Source organism: Triticum urartu, chromosome 1A (genome assembly GCF_056163025.1).
Source record: "Triticum urartu cultivar PI428250 chromosome 1A, HENAU_Tu73, whole genome shotgun sequence".
NCBI lineage: Eukaryota > Viridiplantae > Streptophyta > Magnoliopsida > Poales > Poaceae > Triticum > Triticum urartu.
This window is the reverse complement of record NC_141873.1, coordinates 77,156,515-77,176,028: the sequence shown is the minus strand read 5'-3', so window position 1 is coordinate 77,176,028 and position 19,514 is coordinate 77,156,515. Positions and strand designations below refer to the sequence as shown.

Sequence of the window (19,514 nt, the reverse complement as noted above, 5' to 3'; positions counted from 1 at the left end):
ATTACTCCCCACTATAGATGTAGTAACATAGACTAATAACATGTGCATGTTACTAGTCTATGTTATTACCCATTATGACTAGTCTAAGGTATCCATCTAAAATTTTAAATTAATAAAAGACGACTATTGAATTTAGTATCTGCTTGTCAGCCATCAAGGTCCCCTACCTAGCAGTATACAACCGGAGAATGAAAATATGCGTCTTATGTTTTGGAGGGGAGGAAATAGACAACCTTTTCTTTCATGTACAAACCAAACATGTTCTTTTCCCTCCCTCAAAAAAACCATGTTCTTCGTGGTACTATGTCAAACTTCTTTGAAGAACCGCAAATTAGATGGCCCCAGAGCACCCGTAAAAAAAAAGATGGCGTCAGAGCGATTCAGCAGGAGGGAAATCATGGGGCTGCCCGAGGAAAGCATAGGGCGAGAAATTAGGGTCTCTTCCCGAGGAAAGCATACGGGCGAGAAATCATGTTTCATAAAAAAAAAATTGACCAGAGTGGGATTTGAACCCACGCCCTTTCGGACCAGAGCCTTAATCTGGCGCCTTAGACCAACTCGGCCATCTGATCTTGTTATGTAAACTTACTTTTAAATTTCTATAAACCGTGAGACCTAATTGTGCTCGCTGTGCTCCCTCGTCAAAGTCACTCATGCCTGCATGAAAATTCTCGACATGTCTCCCTTTGTTTTTCGGAAAACATCTCCCCTCGCCCAACTGCTCTTCCCTATTCCCAGTTCAAAGAAAAACTGCTCTTCCCCATTCACGGCCCGAGCCGTAATTAGCTTTGCGGCCCAACATAAATGCTTAACGCGCTTTACAGCCCAACAAACAAAATCCTTGTGGCTCACCCAATTGGCCCATTATCCTCCACGCGCACCTCCCCGGCCGAAATCGACGGCGCCCCACTGCTCCGCCCCGAGGAGACAGGCGTACGAGCGACGGAAGTACCGCACCACCGGCAGCGCAGAGGAAGAGAGAGGCGCAGCCAAAGCACCCTCGCCGCCCGCCTCCTCCCCCCCGCCGGCCGCAGTTTCTCGCCGCCGCGCCGCCAACGCCCTGCTCGACCCCCGCGCGTGATCACGGTACAGGTTCCCCCTCCGCTCCCTCCCTCCCTCTGCCTCTCCGCTCGCGATGTTAATTTCGAATTAATTGGCCGCACCCTCACGCCTGGCCTCGCGCATACGAATCCGGCCTACGATGGTACCTCGCATTGCTAATCGCGGTCCATCCGCAGCCGAATTGATTAGCCATTTTGGTGGGGGAGCGGGTGGATGATCTCTGTTCCTGCGCCTGCTGCTGCAGTGGTTACCACTTACCACCAATGCGGCATCAGTCGATCACGGAAATGTTTTCCCCGCGTGAAATCGCGGTCCCAGTGCCCCCCGGTGTCAACTATCGGGCGTACGATTTGTCATTTGCGGAAGGGGGCTCGCTGCATCCGCCCTGACAGGGAGGGTTTGCTAGGGTACTGGCCAGGTTCAACGTCCCTTAACTCCTTTGCTGGCGGTCTCCTCAGGGAGTCAGGGTGCGGTCTTGAGTCCTGGGCTCACTTCATTGTTACTTGTGGATATGGACCGTGACGCCCATGCCGACATTGCTATTTGCTGGTCGAAATAAATAATTGATCAGTGTTCACGACCGTACATACAATCATGCTCTGTAAGCTTGTGACCCCAGCCAGTTACCTGTACTTTGTCTGAACTATTGCTTTCAGGAAAGCAGGGCGCCTTGCCTTTATAAAAACAACACTGCGTTGATGGTCAATCAAGTTGGATAAGTTGGGTGTTTTCGTGTAAAAAGACAACTCAGCTGTCAAAACCATAATGGTCTGTTGATAAAAAAAACCTTAAAGGTTTGTAGGCTTTGGAGCTGAACCCAGTTTCTAGTGCTGTAGGGTTTGCATATAAGTACAGCACTGTTGTGGTAGTTGAGTGCTTGCAAGAGCAGCACTGAAGAAATACATTGGGTCTTAATTTCTTAATCCTGGAGTAGAGAGTTATTAGCTTAATCTCTTGATCCTAGACTAGTTTCTTTAGCTTTAGATGATACATTTATGCTTTTTGTATGTGCCTATGTGGTAGCTATAACGTCCTAAGTATACATCGGAATCATGAATTTAAATTTTCTTATGGTAATTCTTCACTTCCTTAGATGTCACACCTTGCTCTCCCTCACCTGTGTGAAGTCAATATTTAATCTTCTTTTGACATATTTCAAGCTTTGACATATTTCAAGCATCACCCATTGCTTCTTTTTTTATCAAATTGCTATAGGGACCTAGAAGTGACTGTTTGAAACAAGAACCCGTGTTACCTACGTTTTCTCCTAACTGGCAACTATGATGAAAATGTGATACAGTTTCCTTTCTGATATCTGTGCTGCGATCTTATCATCTATTGAATATGGTTTCTCCAATCAGCATTTGGAAATAATTCAGAACGACGGGCTCTCAAGTTCCATAGAGTACATTTGTTAGATGTTAGTATGTTTTTCCTGGAGAATAGAATTTAGTATCAATGCTGTAAAATATGTTTGCTGTACTGGCTGTTTCTAGTTTCTAGAACAAACAGTAACAGAAAAGGATCGAACTAGTTCTACTGCCATTTGGATACTGCCCTGTGTAACTGATGTAATGTTGATCAATATTATTGTGTTATCTACTCCCTCCGTTCCTAAATATTTGTCTCTAGAGATTTCAAATGGACTACCACATACGGATGTATATAGACATATTTTAGAGTGTAGATTCACTCATTTTGCTCCATATGTAGTCACTTGTTGAAATCTCTAGAAAGACAAATATTTAGGAACGGAGGAAGTAGTAATTTATTCTATTTGTTTCAGTGGATTTATGTTCATGCCTGTTGACATTATGCAATGTTATTTTTCACCTGTTCAATTAAGTACATGTTAAACCTAATGCGTCCAAAAAATAATAATTTTCATTTTACAGTATCACCTAAATGGATAAACATGTTGACATATTTTTAGATTGAACACCGCTTGTGGTTTGTACTTTAATTCCATGAATCTTCTGGAAGTGCAGTGTGTTTAAGTTGATAATAGGTTTAGATACAACGTTTTGGCCTGTTGGAGCACCGCTATAAATTTCTGAAATTTGCAGACTAACTGGGTACCAAATTTTGTTGTTTCATGTAGGATCAAAGGTAGTTGGTACTGGTAGCTTGGTATAGATCATGGTGCTATTGTGTTTGATAAGTTATGAAAGGCTAAGGACACCTTTTTGTATGTCGGGAGTACCTTTCAAAGTGTAAGGATTTCCCATTTATTTTCAAGTCCAAGTTCTGTAAATTAGCATCGTATTATTTTTGGGTACTGTGATTTACTTATGTCAGTGCTTGCCTCATTTCATAGGCTGGCAGTGCATCCTTAATACATAATAAATTGTTTTGCTACATAAGTCTCAACTGTTTGTTCTAAAATGAATGTACAAACTGGATAAATCATAAAGCAAAAAGATAATAAACAGCAAAGCTAATGCCTCTGATTTGACCAGATAGGTAGTAGAAATAGAGGAGGGGCGCATTGTCAAGATAGATACATATTTGGATAATCGAAAAATTAAAATTTTGCAATGTAGCAGTTGTAGTTTCGTATTTATGGACAGTCTAAGTCAGGTTCTCAGAGTGAAGGACTCCCAGAGAAATAAAGGTAAAGTCATAATGGTCTCAGCTTCTGCTCTTAGGTTCTGTTGTCGTAATCTGCATCAATCTTTCTTATTTTTATCAACTGAAGTGCAATTGTTACTTACACTTTGACCAAGTTCTAACATGAATTGGGAACTTTGGCAACAGATCAACCATACGCGCTGAGGTGCTGCTCAATGAGACATTGTTGGAGACATTCTAGATCGTCCCTAAGTTGTTAAAGAGAGTAAGAGAACTTCCTTGTCCTGGGCAAATGCTTGTGATTTACATAGTAGGCTCACAAGAATGACCCTTAAACTGCTGGTACGCTAATGAGAAGATGGCCTTGATTTGCCAGGACTTGTGCTCCCGAACATAGCAGCCAGCCTGTGAAGGAGGAAAGTGCAGCAGTACTCTTCACAAGGCCTATTGACTCATCCTCACCAGCAAATGTGTCATAGAGGTAAAACGAAAACTCAGAAGAAAAAAGAAGCATGATGCCTTGCCATATGATTCCATGAATTAAATTGTTGAATGCACATACACTTGGGTTGTATATTAGATACATTCATTGCCACTGAGTTAGGCTGTATCTAGTTGTTATTATTTTCTTGGTTGATGATACCATCTACTTGCACACCTTCATTAGTAGACAGTCAACTGAAGGATGGTTCCAACTAATTAAGCTGCTCATATTTGCTGCTTCTTCCTATCTTATGCCATTGGGCCATTCATTTTGATTGAGTGGACCTATTGAGTAGTGGCTAAGGTATACACTGTTGAAACTCTGCAAATGCTATAATTCTCCCTCTACCTGATCCTGGCATGGTTCATAGAACCATAATCTCATCTTAGTTCTTTGAGCTTCTTATGGACTATATAAGAAGAGATTGCTAACATGAGCACAAAGATGTACCAGCTTTGACATTTGCCTTTACATATCTGTGAATTCACAGTTTAATAATAACTGATGGAACTATTCGTAGTCAGTTAGTCATGTCTCCAGTCTGTAATTGACACATGTTGTCTGCAGAGACAGATAGTGCTGAAGACAGGGAAATTAACTTGACACGTGCAGCCCCAAGATGGAGAAGCCTTTTATAATTACAGAATTCCAAACTTAAAGCTGTGCCAATATGCTTTCCTATTTCCATCATCATGCTGATGTCAAAGGGAGGCTGAGAGGAAAGAACTATTCGCAAGTACATATATCATGCAGCAGTAGATTCGTGTCTTGCTTTTAGTTATTTGCTTGTAAAACAAGAACTCTATGGCTTTTATTTTTTGCTTTACCTAAATTTTATGTTTCTGTCAAACCAAAGCAATACTTGATCACAAATTCACAATCAATTGCAGTGTGGGTTGTGTCAAATAGAATGGGTGAACTGGCTGTTGATTGTTCTTTTGCTCCATTTGGACCTCATAATAGTACACACATTACAATATCTCAGATCTAATGTTGTGAAGTTACTGTTGCTTGAGTAATTATGCAAAACGACATGCAGTCCGGTGCATGTTCGAGGAAAAAAAAACTGCTGATTGTGTAATTTGTGATATTATTCCTTCTCATCTGTTATCTTCCATTCGTTAATGATGATGTTAGGTGGTCATTATTGCAGTCTACTGCTGCTGGCAATCTTGACACTAAATATCAAATTATTAAATTAAATGTCCTTTTTCATCTGGAAGAGCACTAGCATCCTCCTTTTTGAACAGTTGCTATTTTCCTGTCTTGTTACTTCTTCCTTTTCAACCTTTTGTTTTTTCTGTCAACTGATGTGTCAATTTCTAAAACATGCAGATGCATCCAATAATACAGCTCATACGTCCAAGAAGACACAGGATATAAACAAAGCGAATTAAAGTGCATATGCCACATAAGTTGAAACGGCATGGTACGCAACCAAGCTCTTATGAAGTGTAATTCATTATGAATTATTTATCAGAATCTAGAGATAGACATGTACTCCTTCCGTCCCATTGACACTACACTAGTGTCAAAAATGCTCTTATATTATGGGACGGAGGGAGTAGTATTTATCACTGCATTCCAGAATTATTGGGCTTCTCTAATTTTCCTTTAGGTGCTAATGGTCCTTATGAGCATTATTGGTCTCATCGTGTCTTTGAAAATGAAAGTGTCAATCACTTTATGCCAGCCTTTTTTTCCACATGACCGAGCCCTGTTAGTTGTGTTATGTAAATATAGTCTGTAACTTCTAAAGCTAATTTATTGTTTGGGAACCTGATTTCATAGGTCCATTATTTAGCACTATTGCAACCCATAGAAATAAACCCATATTTGAGGGTTTGAACATGAGGAGTCATAAAGAAAGGATCCCACCATGGCCAAGCCAAATTGGTTAACAATCTAACTCAGCCCATGACATGGTCCCTCAATTGTATTATTAGCAGGAGCATTAGTATTATCGCCCTTGGTACAGCGATGTTGAACGTTGAAACCAAGTTCTGGTACTCTATTTAGCCTTTTCAAGTAAAGGCTAACTTTTCTGGAGGTTGGTTGTGGGTTACTTACAGTGTCACCTAGCTCGTACCACAATTTGTTCGTGATAAACCAAATAAGCACCCAAAATGGCTTAAGTTTCATGGTTGCCGAATGTTGAGCTCCTAGCCAAGTTTAAGGTACATTTTGCAACGCTATGATGTAATCATGGGGAAACCATGATGCGCAGCCATAGTTGAGCATATGGTTGAGTGCTCACCACAAAATGAGGCTTCATCTGCTACCCATCTTGCATGGTAGGTAGATATTCTTAAATACTTGCCTCCTTTTCTCTCAGCCGTGCTTACTCTCTCCTGAGGATGGTTACCTCTTTAGACCATATCAAATCAACCAATCCTTTTCCATGCTGGTATTGAAGTAGAAAGCGATCAAGTAGCTTCGTATTCTCCACAGGGAAAAGATTAAGACAGAAACAGGAAAGGGAAAGCCAGAGAAAAATTGCTCGTGGGTCAATATATTCCAATTTTCTGCCTTTACAAATATACGACTGCAGTTTGTCGGCAACTTCTCAAAAGATATAAAAATACAACTTGCAATAATTAATTCCCATCTACGTGCATGGCAGCAGTTGAAAAGTTTGGGACTACTAGTATGGTCTGTGATAGCTACCGACACATGCAGTTTTTCCCATTCCTGTCTATTTATTTGATAAACAGAGAGTGAACAAAAACTCAAGTATCCAAAAGTTGAGCTGTCGTGTACAGAAGAAAACAACAATTTCAAGAGAAAGAAAGGGAGACTCCAGAATGTACTTTTCTGTGCAATTTGACGCCACTCCTGATGACAGAGCTGTCTTTTCCATGGCACTGCATGATCTTTATAACCAAGGAAGGTTGTGGAGGGTTGATTTCTGTATCAACCCGCATATGTATCTATGCAAGCACCTCAGCATAGCCTGCTCACGAAATTGTGAGACAAGTCTCAGCTTCTGCTGATCTTCTCTGTTCCATGTATGGCAGAACATGGTACCTAGATATGCTCAAAAGACAAGGGCATTCTTTGCAAGTCTTTATCATACATGTCTGATGCTGCTTGCAGCTGTTGCTGTGGCTGCTGATTCTGGAACCAAGAAGCACATATCCCTTCCATGTTGAACTGGCTCTCTGCTTTGATCACATCATCGTATAGTGATTGGCTCTGGTTCTGCATCGCTGTGGTTGCCTCTGCAAAGGTTCCATGAAGCAAGTCAGGCCACTTGAGTTCCTCCACTAACTGAACTCTGGTATCCTTTTCTTGCCCAACTCCGATATCTGTCCATGGGAATACACTGTTCTCCAGAATTGAGTTCGTGCTCTGTGGCTCGAACCCCATGCTGTTGCTTCCGCTGCTCCCAGTACTACCGCTGCTGCTAGGATTAACACCATCCCAGTAGAAAGGGGCACTGCCGATGCCAGTGCCCCCATGGCGGTGATTGTCTGGTGGGAGGTTCAGTCCCATCGGCGTCGAGAGGGCTGATGGTGAAACTGTTGGCATCACAGTGGAAATTGTGTTGCAACTGAAATCATTCTGGTTAAACCAGAGTGAGTTCATATTTGCACCATCTCCACTGCCACACTCGTTGCTGTAGCCTAATTGCTGCTGGAAAGGAAAATACAGCGTTGGACCTGATGAACGGCAGCTTGATGGGCTCTCATGACCAGCAGTAAGCTGGTCCAAGAACAACTCCTTTGCTGGCACCTTAGGTCGTGCCAAGCTTGGAGTTTCAGGGCGCTTCTTGTCATACACCGGCAGCAGCATTGAAGACTGGGCTGTCTCGCTGAGGAGGTGACCAAAGTTCCCTAGAGCACCAGCGCTTGACGGGTTGACGTCACTGGAACCAGAGGTCCTCTCGGTGCTGATGGTGGGAGCTGCTCCACTGCGATCAGCCTCAGTGAGGGGCTTGTGGGTATTGGGGTCAATGCCCTTCTGCCGCAGCTTCTTCTTGAGGGACGAGTTCCAGAGGTTCTTAATCTCATTGTCAGTCCTCCCAGGCATCTGTGCTGCAATTTGAGACCACCTTCTCATGGAAAAAAAGGAGGCGTATTAGTTGAATTATTATCAAGGTTTGCTCTGCAGTTACTAATGCCTAATTCTGTTAGGGTCCTCCTAGTACAACTATAGGCTTAAAATTCACCTGTTCCCGAGCACAGCATGGAGTTCAACGATGAGGTCTTCCTCGTCCTGAGCGAAGGCACCTCTCTTAAGGTCTGGCCTCAGGTAGTTTATCCACCTCAGCCTGCAGCTCTTGCCGCACCTTTGGAGTCCTGCAGCAATTTACGAGGCAAATTTAGATAATTGGATTGACTAAGAGAGGGAAGCCTTCTTAGGAGGAGAAGAAGGGGGAAAGACTGGAAGTTGCTAATTGACGAGTGAAATGCAGAAGATTAGTTTTTGCTCACCTGCAAGTTTAGGGACAGAGCTCCAGCAGCCATGGCCATGCTTGGTGATGTGGTTCATGAGCTTCTCATCCTCCTCAGGGGACCAGAGCCCCTTCCTCAGCTTCTGCTTGTAGCAACACGAATGCCTCCCCATTTCAGTGCAATGCAGAGCCTGCGAGCTTGAAATTCGCAGACCCGACGGGTTCGCGGAACTCACGCAGCTTGCAATCGTGCACAGCAGAAGTCTCCTCTGGTAGCGCAGAGCTTGTTCAGGAATCCATGGCTGAAGGGGTGGGAAATGCCGAGGGTATAGTGACTTATATATGGGGAAATGATTGCTGAGAGCAGAATTGAGCAAGAAGAGCAACAGTGTGTATGGTTGCAGATAGGAGATTTCAGTGGAAAGCAGGGAAAGGTTAGGGGGCACTCCTCTCCTTTTCTTTGCAGGACACCCCCCCTTTAGCACCTTCTTTTAAAGGTGGTGGTGGTGGAGGTGGTTGCGAGAGGAGAAGGGGGTGGGGGTTTAACCCTTCTTCTTCTTCACTTGGTTGCTTCCGGCTACGTGTGGGGGTACGTCTCGTCATCTCTCCTAAGAATCTATGTCTGGTGCCAAAACCGGTGGGGTAGCCGCCTCCACCGATATTTTAATTGTCGCGGCCTTGTTTATGAAACTCTACTTTCATCTTCTCCTTCCTTGTGTTTCTTTGAGCACAAGCCAGTGAAAGTAAAACGGGTCCATCTGCCTCTGCATTATCAGGAAAGGGACTGCCTGCTCCTGCTCCTCCCATGGCGAATGACCACGACCCCCCAGAGCAGCATCCAGTGTACACCACTCCTCCTCCTCCTCCTGCTACTAGAAGCCTTGTCTTTTTATTTATGTTGGCTTCTTTTCTGCAGCTACTTCTACGTCACGAGTGTTCCATGCAGGGTAAAGCACACACACAGTTGGGGGAGGCGGCCATGCCCACCTTTCTTCTGCTGCTAATTAAAACTCATCTTTGTTAGCTGCTGCTGCTGCTGTTCGTTCGTGCATGTGCACCTCGTTTTCCGCCCACCTGCAAGAAGATTTTATGTGTCAGGCCCAAGAATTGTCCTCTATCTCCGTTGCTTTTCAGGTAAGTCACTGGATCACTTCTATGTGGGGGAAAAGCCATCGGCAATCAATCATCACAGTTGGGGTCCTGGGGAGAAAGAGGTGGCACTAGATGTTCGTATTCCAGGACAGAGGGCATCTCCCTTTTGTTTACCCGGAGCAGCAAGCTGCTAGCTAGCAATTTCCAATCAGAAATCTTTGCTTCTCCAATCCGGGACGGAGCACGTTGCCGCCGCTGAACCTGTCCGTGATCAGTGGTGAAGAACCGGGCTTTCTATAATGACACGGGTACCAAGCATAATGATTTGCCTGCTGACTGTCGCTAGCCTCGTCAATGGATGATACTCCGATCATTGTAGAAAGGAAATAAAAAACTCCTTGTTTTCTAATTTCCCGGATACAAAATAGGTCCATAGGAGGGGACAAATATTCGCGGCACAGTAGTATTCCCGAATGAGCCAGTCAATGCACGTATTATTGTTCCCATCCTTGCATGTCCAATACAAAGGAGAGAGTTTAATCCATGGTTCCATGATTAGGATCGTAATGGCATCCTTGTGTGCCCATGTGATGGCCGATACTCGTCCCCATTAAACAAGACGCGGGGCGGGGACGAATCAAAAGGCATTGATGATTGGGCGTTTATATAGTCTGGTTTCCAGCTGATCGTCTTGTCCTTTGATTCCCCATGCAGCGGATCTCATCCGTTCTGGAGGCTTGCATTGTCTGTTCTGATAGACTCTTGTATATATTGTTTATGCAGGTTTTTGGAGCAATTAGCACATCCCCGCTTGTTTCGTATCGCAACGATTAAAACCAACCGGTGCGTGTGTGCCCGTGGGGGTTAATGTCACCATCTGTTCCTCCTCCATGCAGGACTTGCGGTTGGGCCGAGATAAACCGACTTTTAGGTAACAACAACCTGCCTTTTGCTGGGCACTGCTCTAGCTGTTTCACTCACTAATTTGTTGGCTCCTTGGCTTTTCTTCTCCAGCACCTTGAGCCAAGAGAAAGCTCGCTCACTGAAGCACTCCGGGCGACCCTGCTGCCATGGTAAGGAAGCAACTCTATGACCTCTGCCACGACAATTGCGAAATTACAGCGTAATTCTGATCCTGTACTATCTTACAGGTGCATGCATTATCTAGAAGGGGGTGGGAGATAAGGGACGGCAGCGGCGTGGCGATTAGCAAGGCTGGCATTAGAAGATCACGGGGGTAGGGCGAGTTTGACGAATGAACGGGAGGGCATCTTTTCCGGGGTCCCCAACAGGACATAGGTCCACCCCCTCCCTCCCTCCCTCCCTACAGCACCACACAGGCACAGGCCCAAGGTGACTTACTCGCCCACTTTTCAATTCATCCCTTCCAATTGGGCTTACGATAATACTATTGTTACGATCAGCAGCATTATGCATGAGAGAGAAAGAGGAGAGAGAGAGAGAGAGAGAGAGAGAGAGAGAGAGAGAGGGAGAGGGAGAGGCGTTAAATTTGTGATGCATGGGTCCTGCCGTCCTGGCGATGATGAACGAATGATCGGTACAGCCGGGATTCAAGAGGGCTAAAAGAAGAGATCAGAACAGGACGGACGGCATCCCATAGTACGCCCGGCGGGCCCGTCGAAGCCAACACTGGTGCACGCGTACCTTTCGTCTCATTTCCTCTCCCCTCGTCTCCTCCTCTCTAGTCTCCAGAAGAGAGAAAAGAAGAGGGAGGAGAGAGAGTCGTAGGACACTGGGCCGTCGTCGGTAGGGGTGGGGGTACCGTCCAACCCAATCCAATCCACCCATCCATTGCTCCCATGTAGACACAGTCAGTGGCTGGCTACCCATCGATGGATGGAGCGAACGATGCAGCTAGCGAGGCTGCTAGGGGGCCAAAGGGGAAAAGGGACCACGTCTCCCGCGCGCGCGTGTGTGCCAACCAACTCGACGCGCACTCGCGCTATAGGCTGCTAAGCTACTGTACAAACCTCCTACGAATGAGTATGTTCATGTCGCAAATAGTTGGCAGCTGCCCTGGGCCTGGGGTAGCTACCCGGCCACTTCCCCTTGCCCGCTCTCTCGCTCGATTCCCCGTTGAATTCGGACGGACCATGGATGAAACGCTTGAAAGTTGCCTTCAATTCATACGGCGAAACTTTAACGACGATGCGACGCGGAACCCGGTGAAACTTCTCTCAAACATGTGCGTGCAGATACATCTTTATCTTTCTGTATGCATATCTGTTCTTTTGGTAGAATATAATCTATCTGTATGTGTACAAGATGCTTTATTTTACGTGGTCGGAGCAAGTGAATACTGCTGTCGCCCCTTTTTAGCCGTGTTTCGTCCCTGTCCGTGGCTAGCTGTCAGCCGTGCGCGCGTGTGTGTGGTATCCATGCGTCCGTAGCCAATTCTGCGCCTCCTGTATCCCACATAACCCCAATGCATGCCTCTGTGGAATGCATGCATGTGGGCGCTATAGAATGGCGTAATCGGCAAGAATCTGGGGTAACATGGCCTGCTTGCCATAGGTTTGCGGCAAGGAGTGCTGTTTAAGTACAAGAGGACATTCATTCCACGCCACACAAACACACACGAATGCCACTCTACTAAACATGCTACAAATACTACTCGCATAGCGTGGGCACGCGCTTTACCGCCCTGATTAAAATACCTGATGTAGTCATTTCAATTTGTTTTCGCATGTCTTTGCCTCTTGTTTTTGCCGTTTGTGTACCTTGGTGGCCAATTTGAACAATTCCGATGTTCTCGGTTCTGAGTCCTGCAACTATGTGAAGATTTTAGGGGTTTTCTGACCGTGCTTAATCGAACGGTCCTCTTGCCATTTCTCCTTCTCATGCACCCTGAAAGAAACGGTATCTACTTTTGTGTGAAGTGGATGCGTTTTGGGATATATGTGACAGCTCATGGACAATTTCCGCATGCACGCCCACTTCTCCACCGATCCAGTGGCCAGCAGTTAGAATCACCTTTTTAATCAACTATAAATTGTTCGTCAAAGACTACACCAGGATTGCCCAACCATTTGTAGCTCTAGCTTACCTTCCTAATGTAGTCTATCCAGGATTAAAAAGTGTAATTAAGGACGAGATCCATGCATGCCTCTCTCGCCCGTTGTCCTTTTCATGGCAAACAAATGGTCTATATGAATTTGCTTTCATGTGGTATTCTGGAGAATTTGCTTTCATGCGATTGGCATCACTTTCTCCAGCCTAGTATATCCATGTAGCTTGAAAAGAGCCCGACCTTAATTCTATTCTAGTCTCTTTCTTTCTCCCTTCACTCTCAGCGATAGACACCCGCAAAACCAGTAATAGATGTTGCATTCTTGGTAAAAGGCGACATCATGTGTAAATGTCCTCTAATCGCAAGAAACTGCCCATGGTTGGCACTTCTTTTCCATTCCAATATGGTAATATGAAATATCTGTTATAATATTATTACATCCAAGTTACATATACAGTGTTGTGAAAGCTTTATATGGAATTCAAGATTCTATTATATTCTCAATATGAGGTTAAAAAGGTTTCCACATTTGCTTTGACATGCTAAAATTAATTGTAAAAAGGAGAGAGCTACATTATTCATTCTATGGGCATAGGTTCTAAGTTAAGATGGAGTTTAGTTAGATGCACATAGAGACTCATATCTCTTATACAAATAGTAGATTTTTATAAGAGGTATACAAAGAGTAAGAATGCATCTACGTTCAATGAACATGTCTTTCTGATCCGCTTTGGCCATCACAAAATGCAAATAGGCTTGCTAACGGAGTTCACTGTGGTCACTATATGCATCTACTATGGTCACTAGCCCACATGTTAGCCTCGTCCACCCTCCATCCCCATAACTCTTTGTGCTCTCTTGCCATGATGCCATCACGTCGTTTGATTTAGGATTGTGGCACCAGTGAGACGCTGCTCGTGTAGCACTACATCCAATGACTCTATGCTCCTTAGTTTTAAGCTTCCACCCATCCATCACCATTAACAATTAACAAGAAATGTGCAGGAGACAGGAAAAAGGAGATGTATAGGTCACCGATGAATCAAATTGCTAAATAAGGTGAGCTTTCTTGCCCTAGATATTGGGCAACACAACAACACATTCGCCTGCAAGACCTATGTTTAATGATGTCACTGGTATGCGCCTAAGGATAAGGAGTCAGGGGCAAGGGTGCTGACGCAAACATGTTGAGGAGGACAATATATGCTTCAACGTGGTAGTGTTTGGAAACACACGAGATTGACCTAGATGTCAATTAGCATGAGGATATCAGAGAGGACATGTAATACTTCCTCCGGTCCTTTTTACTCTGCATATAAGGATTGTCTGAAGTCAAACTTCATAAAGTTTGACCATATTTATATGAAAAAATATTAACATCTATAATGCTAAATTTATACAATATGAAAGTAAAGTCATGATACATCTAATGTTGTTGATTTCACATTTTAAATGTTTGTATTTTTTTCTATAAACTTGGTCAAAGTTTACGAAGTTTGACTTCAGACAAATCTTATATGCGAACTAAAAAGGACCGAAGGGAGTACAACCTGTTACATCCGCCCATGCCAAGGTATCGTGCTGGCATGGATGGGCATCAGCGACATAGCAAGAGTGGCACAAGCGCCCTTGGGTGAGGGCGTGGCAGAGAGCGTGCACTGTAAAGGCGGTTGCTTCGCTTAGGCCTCCATGAGCTCCGTGGTTGCCTGGCTGCAGAGAGAGGGTAAGGAAGAATCTGACGTGTGGGGCCCTTCTAATGTAAATACACTACTATGTATAGGAGGTGTGCTAGTGACCGTATTGGACCTCTGAAGCGTAGTGACCATATATATTCTGCAATTTCCTGTATACAATGGCCAAATTGATTGAGATGAAGTGGTTCGTTGATGATAGATGAACCTTATACTCTCAAGAGAAAATACAACTACCCCCCAACAAAGAAATGACATTTATGCATGAAATGCAACTGTGTCTTTACTCTTTAGACATACACGTTGTTTGTGGGCAGAGCTTAGCTAGTTAAGAAAACGATAACAAGTCGTATGTAAGCTAATTATGCTATACATGCTAGTACAAAGAATGTAGAATACACAATTGTTCTTCGTGTAATATTAGAGTATATACGTACCAACCGACAGATTCCCTCCCATCTCTCTCCTCTCGTCTATGCATAACCTCCTAATTATGGTCAACATGTAAGTTAAGATAACAAAATAACACAATTTCGGAGTGGCAAAAGGCTGCAAATGCATGATTAGTTAGTTGTCAGTGTTGGGGGGTCCAAATTACCCTACTACTTTTAGCAGGACATGACAGCAGACAGCACGGCTGGGCTCCATTTCCACGATAACATCACTTTCCATGATCCCCTTTTAATTTGTATGAACAAAACCTAATTAATGCTGTGCCGGATATGTACATGCATGACTGCAACTCGCACTACCACTCTAGTCTCCGAGATCTTATTCGTATAGTCAAGCTAAGCGCAAACTGTGGCACGAGAGAGAGCCACGTCACCGTATTTTCAGATACACGTAAGAAAGCCATATAGTGTGCATCATACCTATAGCACAACCCTTAGACTTTTTTGCCAACAATTTGTTTCAAAAGGTTTGCATGTATACTCTTTCACCATTGATGATAATACAAGATTCACTCATGCTCCAGTCCTGTACAACACATTCTAGTCCACACAATTGGGTTATCGATATCTATCCTGCTACTACCTCCGTTTCAGTTTACAAGTCCTACGCGTATACCTAAGTTGCCAATTTTATCACCTTAATATAAACTATATAACACAGAAATTATACGGTTTGAAAATAGAACACTTGAAGTTTATATTGGTATATTTTTTGTAATATATGACTTGTATTAGGTTGGTCAAATTGACGACCTAGGAGCACGTGCACGCCATGTAAACTGAGAGAGAGGTAGTAGTACTTATATTCATCTTAATTATGCTAAAATCCTTGATTAATTATGGCTGTGGTTAACCCGCAAGCCCTGGCCACCCTTGTTGACAAGCCATCAATTAATTAAGAGGGTCCAATCCGTAATAATACTAATTAATCTCCTGTCCCTACTTGATGTGAGGCCGCACCTTCCACGCATATGGTCCCCCCATGCATCATGCATGAGTGTCACTCGTAGTGTAGCGCTTTTAGCAGCTAGCTGCCGCTAGCGTACCAGTGCACAGTTTTCTTCTTAGTTTCTTTCCAGTGTCACCATACATGCCCTGTCTGTGCATGTATCCGTCGACATCCGTGTAATCCCGTCAATCCCTTCATGCGTGTATACATCACGTACGCTGTCCTACGAAAATTGTATGTATCACGCACGTACACGTACACGTACGATGACACACATCAGTGTGCTCGCTCGTACACCGGCCTGTCCTGCTGGCAAACGTTGATACGTACATACGCGCATTTTACCTATGCACGTACTCTACCTACCACTGTAAATACTTTAAAAGTATGAATGCGTATTGTTGTATCTTTTGCTGGCTGCCCAGCCGTGTTAATAGTTCTTTGCAGGTCTGTATGCTTGTGTATTGTTGTACTTGTTGTATAGCTGGTGTACGCCCACGCGCGTGCAATATGCATTATGAAGATCACATGCATGATATCTACATGCGTGGTCCATTCTCTCCATCTTTGTTGGAAATTTTGCACGGTCCATTCCTTTTCGTCTGCATATCCTCAAGGCTAGCTAAGATCACAACTGTCCATTGGTGTAGCTCGAAGAGGGAGTGTCACAACTGTTCATTGGTGTAGCTCGAAGAGGGAGTGTCACAACTGTCCATTGGTGTAGCTTGAAGAGGGAGTGTACGCGTGGCCTCCAGTAGTATACGTAGCTATAGTATCCTCCTGCCATGCACGCCGGCCAGTGTCTTGTTCAGACGTCGTTTTTCCTGTCCAAGAGTATCTCCATCGGGTCCTAGGATGAGTGCTTACAAATAAAAGATGCCAGCTATGAATGGTCTAGCTTTTCTTGCTAGCTGCTAGCTAATTGATACGTATGCATGCGCATGGGCATATTCCACGTTGCCCAATATTCATCAAGAATTATGGGACAGGCAATTCATCCAACCCTGTTTAGTTATAACACAATAATTTCACATGCATGAAAATGTTCAATTCCCATCCCATAAGACCCACAAAATAAAACAGACCATTACATCGAAACCTTATGAAAAAAAGCTGGCAACACATTGTTTGTGCTACATCTTATTTCGTTGGTTGCGACCATGATGCATTGATGCCCACCTTGATTATTTCTGCCGCCTGCAACTAGTGTACATGTTAATTAATTATCTGCTTTAAACACATGGCCATTGATGCTAAAATGACTGTATGTTATGTTCTCTTCACAAAACCATTATGCAGTTAGCGTGCTGTTACTTTTTTTTTCATGATAATACATGTCTCATTCATATTATAAAGATCAAATTACAAGTCATGTAAGGACTGACATGACAAAATTGAAAAGATAGTAGAACATCCCCGAACTTGACACAAACGTCTGTCACCTGCCTCCGGCACCAACATAGCAGCCACTGAAGAAAAGAATGACAGATCACCTCCTCATCCGAGCTCGACGCGGCTCCATCACTGGTTTGCAGCTTTGCGGACCAACAAGGTGGCTTATCAAAAGTGAAGCCCTTGCCGTTGAACGAATCAGACCGGGGCAACACCCCGGACACGCCATCGAACTCTAGATCTGACACCCCACCATGACTAAGACGCCGAAGGAGGAAACCATACCTGCCATCCACGAACCACGAATCCAGCACACGTTCCGTCTTCCAGATGTCGTCGATGCAAACCACAATTAGCATCCGCTCTTGGACTACCTCCCAAGCTTCGCGCTGACGCAGACCCGCCGGTCTTAGTTTAATTTGGACACTACGTGACATGAAAGCAAGGCTAGTGGAGTTTTTATCTAACGGGAAATAGGGTTAAAATATACAGTCTTGTCAACCCAACACGGCACAAACATACGCCAAGTGGTATGTACAACGGTCAGTAGAGTTCATATGCTAGAAACCGTTGAGGTGCAACGGAGAGATCAGAGAAGGCAAGGTGGGGGACACAATTATTTGTACAATCCACTTTAGCCGTGTGAACCAAGAGAGCCCGGTCTTAATTTGGTAGAGCAATTGCTGTTACAAGGATGCAGTACTCATGTATGGTCAACTATCAGGTATAGTCCTTCCCTTGTCTTGCACTTCTGTTTGTATTCAAAACACAGCTAGCGATCAACAGTATGGTCATTATGAGCGTGATTTAGTGTGGTTCGAATCACATAATCACTTCAGGTCATCTCTAGCCGATCCCCTACAAGTTAACGGAATAAAAACCTTCGTGGAGTATTATACTTCATTAATTTTTGGCCGTTTTTAGCCGATCCCCTAAACTTAAAAGAGTAAACATCAATTTGATCAAATTCAAAGCAATTTGAACCAAAAGTAGCATGCATTCAAACATAAACATAGATATTTTTGCACACTGAACATGAAACATAAATTTAAACTAAACTAAAGCAACTAAACTACTTTTGATCGAAGTGGAGGTCGAGCCAATCCCTCCTCGTCAGGTACGGTGTGCTGTGAGCCGGGTCCGGGCCGGTGCGTCTTCAGGGCCGTCAGGGAAGACACTCCTCCACTCGTTGACGTCGATCTCCTTGTCGTCGCCGCCCACCTCGCTGCCTTGGACCTCGTCGCCGGAGGAGATAACGATAACCTCGTCGTCAACGTTGGCAAAGATCATCCGCTCCGCCTCCATGAGCTCCAGGTGCTCCCGGCGGAGCTCTTCCATGTAGGCCTAGTCGGCGGACTCGGCCTCGAGGCGCTCCCTCACCTCGCGGTCCTCCCGCGCCATAGACGAGCTTACTACCCCCAGCTCCGGCGGGACGAGATGGACCGGACGTGTGCCCGGTGGAAATTGAGCCACGCCGCCGCGCCATGGAAGCGGACCTTCCAGCGGTCATACTCCATGGCCACGAGCTCGGCCGTGTGGAAGGTCCCGAGCCACCGCTTGGCGTGGGTCTCTCGATCCGAGATTTCAGCCACCCACGTCCCCCAGTGCTGCTGCCGGACCCTGAGGTAGGTCCTCGTCAGCGGCTGCGGCAGAGGGAGGACGGGAAAGTCCTCGAACCGGCGTAGGGGCCCAGCGGCGAGCGGATCGGGCGACCAGCGACGGCGACTCGATGAAGAGCCCGTTGAGGACGACCCATGCGCGTAGCGGCGCGGATCCGCACTGCGGATCAGCGGCGGGGACCCGCGGCCACCACGTCCAGCCATCGAAGGTGCCGGGGAAGGGGGGGGGGGCGTGCCGGCGGCAATGCGGGGAGAGAAGAGGCACCGATTTTACTCAGCCGCGTAACGATGAAGTAAATATACTCAGATTTTTACGGATGGAGTAAAAAATTTACTCCACTAAACCGTATAGGGGATCGGCTAGGTCAAACTTAGTGGAGTAAAAAGCCAAATTTACTCCACTAAGGAGATATATGGGAGCAGTTAGAAATGCTCTTAGCAGATGGGTGTGCCCACAGATGTATTACCGGTATGTATCTGAGTATCTCACAGGCTTGCATTTGTATGTATATAGAGTATTGCTATGCATTTAATCTAGTAAATGTGCATGCACCTGCAATTGTACTGTTCAACCTGTTGATGTTCTAGAACTTGGAAATTGAGCCATGCATGTATTTGTACGTGGAAACATACAGTAGATGCCTCCAGAAGGCGTGCGATTGCTTTCGCTCCTCCCTTTGATGCTCGCCATTTGCATGTGCTCTCTCGTCTCGTGCTACTGTGCATATTATGGTGTCAAATACGACCGAGATTCCAGTCGTACGCCCATCGTCGT

General features: G+C 44.9%; 1 protein-coding gene, 1 long non-coding RNA gene and 1 other non-coding gene across 10 annotated transcripts; 1 reads left to right on the top strand and 2 right to left on the bottom strand.

Moving 5' to 3' along the window:
• Positions 1-491: 491 nt before the first annotated feature.
• Positions 492-572, bottom strand: TRNAL-AAG (transfer RNA leucine (anticodon AAG)). The gene has a single exon. It is a non-coding gene; the product is annotated as a tRNA-Leu (tRNA).
• A 298-nt stretch (positions 573-870) lies between these two features.
• On the top strand, positions 871-18,902 carry LOC125547748 (uncharacterized). Of its 8 annotated transcripts, XR_015619380.1 has the most exons (13): positions 871-1,086; positions 3,164-3,275; positions 3,820-3,898; positions 4,010-4,114; positions 4,685-4,853; positions 5,453-5,546; positions 9,290-9,356; positions 9,430-9,647; positions 10,389-10,536; positions 10,620-10,678; positions 10,757-10,958; positions 13,642-13,695; positions 13,786-18,902. It is a non-coding gene; the product is annotated as an uncharacterized LOC125547748 (long non-coding RNA). The 8 variants fall into 8 exon arrangements; XR_015619376.1 differs by having other exon boundaries at positions 13,642-18,902; XR_015619378.1 differs by having other exon boundaries at positions 10,757-13,695; positions 13,786-18,900.
• LOC125547736 (transcription factor MYB61) lies at positions 6,593-9,070 on the bottom strand. The gene is made up of 3 exons (XM_048711532.2): positions 8,554-9,070; positions 8,289-8,418; positions 6,593-8,171 (listed from the first exon to the last, which is right to left on the bottom strand). The coding sequence occupies exons 1-3, from the start codon at positions 8,684-8,686 to the stop codon at positions 7,145-7,147; spliced, it is 1,290 nt and encodes a 429-aa protein (XP_048567489.1). The 5' UTR covers positions 8,687-9,070; the 3' UTR covers positions 6,593-7,144.
• Positions 18,903-19,514: the final 612 nt, after the last annotated feature.

Excerpts from the sequence above, each read along its gene's own strand:
- LOC125547736 (XM_048711532.2), bottom strand. The coding sequence starts at position 8,686 with ATGGGGAGGCATTCGTGTTGCTACAAGCAGAAGCTGAGGAAGGGGCTC. Across the intron at positions 8,419-8,553 it reads CTCTGTCCCTAAACTTGCAG|GACTCCAAAGGTGCGGCAAG; the intron begins GTGAGCAAAAAC and ends AAATTGCTGCAG. Across the intron at positions 8,172-8,288 it reads CATGCTGTGCTCGGGAACAG|GTGGTCTCAAATTGCAGCAC; the intron begins GTGAATTTTAAG and ends TTCCATGAGAAG.